This window comes from Trachymyrmex septentrionalis, unplaced genomic scaffold, assembly GCF_001594115.1.
Source record: "Trachymyrmex septentrionalis isolate Tsep2-gDNA-1 unplaced genomic scaffold, Tsep1.0 scaffold20, whole genome shotgun sequence".
Classification (NCBI taxonomy): domain Eukaryota; kingdom Metazoa; phylum Arthropoda; class Insecta; order Hymenoptera; family Formicidae; genus Trachymyrmex; species Trachymyrmex septentrionalis.
This window is the reverse complement of record NW_017305180.1, coordinates 22,740-26,409: the sequence shown is the minus strand read 5'-3', so window position 1 is coordinate 26,409 and position 3,670 is coordinate 22,740. Positions and strand designations below refer to the sequence as shown.

The 3,670-nt window shown below is 31.8% G+C and overlaps 2 protein-coding genes across 2 annotated transcripts in view; one reads left to right on the top strand and one right to left on the bottom strand.

Annotated features, from left to right (window-relative positions):
* The window catches only part of LOC108747595 (kelch-like protein 5), a 3,345-nt gene extending 1,403 nt beyond the window's left edge, over nt 1-1,942 (top strand). The window contains exons 4-10 of the mRNA XM_018485160.1: nt 169-272; nt 345-534; nt 654-878; nt 961-1,123; nt 1,297-1,509; nt 1,584-1,755; nt 1,839-1,942. Of these exons, the coding sequence (XP_018340662.1) occupies nt 169-272; nt 345-534; nt 654-878; nt 961-1,123; nt 1,297-1,509; nt 1,584-1,755; nt 1,839-1,907 (1,136 nt within the window). The 3' untranslated portion in view covers nt 1,908-1,942. The remainder of the gene's footprint in view (nt 1-168; nt 273-344; nt 535-653; nt 879-960; nt 1,124-1,296; nt 1,510-1,583; nt 1,756-1,838) is intronic.
* A 726-nt stretch (nt 1,943-2,668) lies between these two features.
* Nucleotides 2,669-3,670, bottom strand: part of LOC108747599 (protein phosphatase methylesterase 1) — a 2,787-nt gene continuing 1,785 nt past the window's right edge. The window contains exons 5-8 of the mRNA XM_018485165.1: nt 3,608-3,670; nt 3,184-3,515; nt 2,950-3,082; nt 2,669-2,794 (exon numbers count right to left, since the gene is read on the bottom strand). Of these exons, the coding sequence (XP_018340667.1) occupies nt 2,776-2,794; nt 2,950-3,082; nt 3,184-3,515; nt 3,608-3,670 (547 nt within the window). The 3' untranslated portion in view covers nt 2,669-2,775. The remainder of the gene's footprint in view (nt 2,795-2,949; nt 3,083-3,183; nt 3,516-3,607) is intronic.

Below are 3,670 nucleotides of genomic sequence, written 5' to 3'. Positions count from 1 at the left end.
TTTGTGATGTAAATAAATGCAAAATAAATTATATGTTGATTGAAAAAATTTAATAATATAAAATATTAAGAAAAAGAATAGTTAAAATTTGGTATACTATTAATCATATATATTAACAACAATATATCTAAATTGAAGTATAGAGAATAATGGAGTTTCTATTATTATTATTTCAGGCTCTAGTGACTTGGCTGGAACATGATCCAGAAAACAGAAGCAAAGATGCCAGTACATTATTAGGTTTAGTCAAATTACCATTGCTATCACCCGCGGTGAGTTCACTGACAGCTCAATTTTTTACTTGGCAGAACTTATGCATTAGATCAACTAATAAATTAAAACAGTTTATAGCTGATAATATTGAGAGTAACGAAATGTTCAAAGACCAAAGAATGGCGCAGGAATTAGTAATGGAAGCATTAAAATATCATTTGCTGCCTGAGCGAAGGCCTTTGCTTCAAACAGGTAGAACGAAACCTAGAAAAGCTACTGTGGGTACATTATTAGCTGTTGGAGGGATGGATGCCAATAAAGGTTTTATTATATGCAAAATTAATTATTTAATATTAGTTGCTATTAATGTAAAAACAACATCAATACAGTATCACACTCTTTTAATTTTCCCAAGAAATAATATGCAATATAATGTCCAGGTGCAACATCTATAGATGCGTTTTCATTGCGCGATAATGCCTGGAGATCTTTAGCTGCCATGAGTAGTAGAAGATTGCAATTTGGCGCAGTAATAGTCGATAAAAAATTGATTGTCGCGGGCGGTAGAGATGGTTTAAAAACGCTGAACACAGTAGAATGCTTCGATTTCTCTACTCTTGCGTGGAGCACTCTACCACCTATGAACGTCCATCGTCACGGATTAGGTACGTGCCGAATTTGCGAAGTTAATACGCAATTTTATTCATTTGTAATAAAAACTTGATAAATAAATTAATTTTTTCTCAGGAGTAGCAGTATTAGGTGGACCTTTATATGCTGTTGGTGGCCACGATGGTTGGAGTTTTCTTGATGCGGTCGAGAGGTGGGATCCGGCAACGCGTCAGTGGAGTTCGATATGCCCTATGTCCATACAAAGGTCTACAGTCGGTGTGGCTGTGTTAAATGATAAGTAAGTCTACAGATAAATTATCACATTTATATACAATATCCGTTTTCAACCGTTTTCACATAAATTTTAGTGTTTTCATATGTGTGTGTGTGTGGGGGGTATATTTTATCGATTTAAAAAAATTTAATATTGAATTTTTAATGATTTTAATACAATTTTTTATAATCTTTTAGATTATATGCTGTAGGAGGAAGAGATATCAGTTCCTGCTTAAATACTGTAGAATGCTATGATCCGCATACAAATAAATGGACACCATGTGCGCCTATGTCGAAAAGGCGGGGTGGTGTAGGCGTAGGAGTAGTAAACGGTTGTCTTTATGCACTCGGTGGTCACGATGCTCCAGCTAGTAATCCGAATGCTAGTAGATTCGACTGTGTAGAAAGGTGAAGCCACTATTATGTCATTATTATGTATATTAAAATTTTCAAGTTGCGTGTAATGGAATGTAATAATATAGGTATGATCCTAAAACTGATACATGGACTATGGTTGCGCCAATGAGTGTTCCTCGAGATGCGGTCGGTGTATGCGTATTAGGTGACCGACTTATGGCCATAGGAGGATACGACGGTCAGCAATATCTCACATTAGTGGAAGCATATGATCCACATCTCAACGAATGGGAACCTGTGAGTGTATAAACTATTCCTGTGGATATAGTACAAAAATAATTTTTAAATGAATTTTTTAAATTTTATGTTTATGTTTAAAGGTTGCTCCTCTTAAGGCTGGCCGTGCAGGACCCTGTGTTGTTGTAAAAAATTTAACTAATACCATATAGATCATTTTTACTAAATAATCAGTAATTCTTGCTATTATGTAATTTATATTTGTAACTATATGTGATTTTAAGTGTTTCAGAAATATAACAGAATTTGCTCTCTTGTGATATCGTATGCGTGTTAATTAATCAAACTGTCATTTTTCTGAAACAATTTTAGATAATTTCATATTTAAATAAGTATTATATTTCTTCTTAGTATATAAGTAACTTTTATAGGATTTTTACACAATTTCGTACTGTACTGAGGAAATTCCAATCATTGTAACCATCAAACTATATATTTAGCATTTATTTGTACATAATACTTCGATTTTATATAAATTTTCAATGTAGCGAATAATTTTGTTATTGACAATGTGTGGTAATTTTTTTGTATCGATCATATTAATGTAAGTACAAACATTTTCAATAAAATATATAAATCTAAACACGATTTCTTTCATAAAAGTAACATTTTTCATAAGTGTCAATATTTTTCTTCTCTCTGTATAATAATAATAATCATATAATAAATTGTAAAACTATTTTTTTAGAAATAAGTGATATAAATCAAGAGTGCTAGTAAGAAATTTGAAAAAATAAATATATTTCAGATACAAATACTTTAAGTAATTATAATATTTGTGCCAAATTATACTGATAACTTTGTAAAAATCATAGTTTAATAAACTTAAAAAAATTGATAGAAGAATATATATATATAAGAACAAATTTATTTTTCTCATCAAGATAAATGTTTTTATTTACATATATGATATACGTTTCTATATTTGGCGATTATTATCTCTTGAAAGAAATAAAATTATATCAATTAATTGAAAGAAAATATTCCATATGTTTACATTACAACTGTTTACTTTTTTTCCTAACAAGCCGGAAAAGTCCTGAAACAGTGATAACAACAAATTATATATCTTTCACAAAATTAGAAACAAAAATCGTAAAGTCAAAAATATAAAAGATATGCACGTCTTATCTTTCTAAAAAAAAATCTTACACTATCGATGAACTCGTGAAAATAAAATATACTTTAGCTTACCGTGGAAAATCCGACGCTGGCTCTGCAAACTTGTGCCTAACCATAAACGTAGCAATAGCTTCCGCTACCTTATCCGGGACATCTTCGTGAACAGCATGCCCACAAGCGGGCAATACTTGCATTTGAAATTTACCTATTTTTATGAAAAAAATAAATAATTATTTTATTGAAAAATACTCAAAACTTGTGTCACAGCATCAGTGTATACTGATAACAGCACTGAAAATTATATACCTTGCATTTGTCCTACAGTGAGTTCACGATCTAATCTATCAACTCCTGCTAACAACAACATTTTCGGTGCAGGAACATTCAAGAATGCCGTCGATAATCCCTTAAACCAGCCAAACCAATGCTGCTCCGTTTTTGCCAAATCTATTCTCCAAACATATTTTCTGTTAGTAGTAATAGCAGAAGGTGCAGGTGGTGGCGGTGGCATATTGGATGACTCTTCCTCTTGGATAATATCATCTCGCGGTATAACTGGTTCTGGATTAGATTCACACTTGTTGTATTGGGTTGGCAACGAGTCTATATCATGAGTTGCTAATTTGCTAGTTTCAATGCTGAAATAGCACGTGTGTTGTATGACTCGATTATTTTAATATCAACATAAAAATATTATAAAAAACCTAAGTATCCTTAAGAACTCACTAACTTCTTTATCTGCCCAGGAACTGAAACCTTTGCCGATTGTATATTCCGAATTTGTCCACTACGA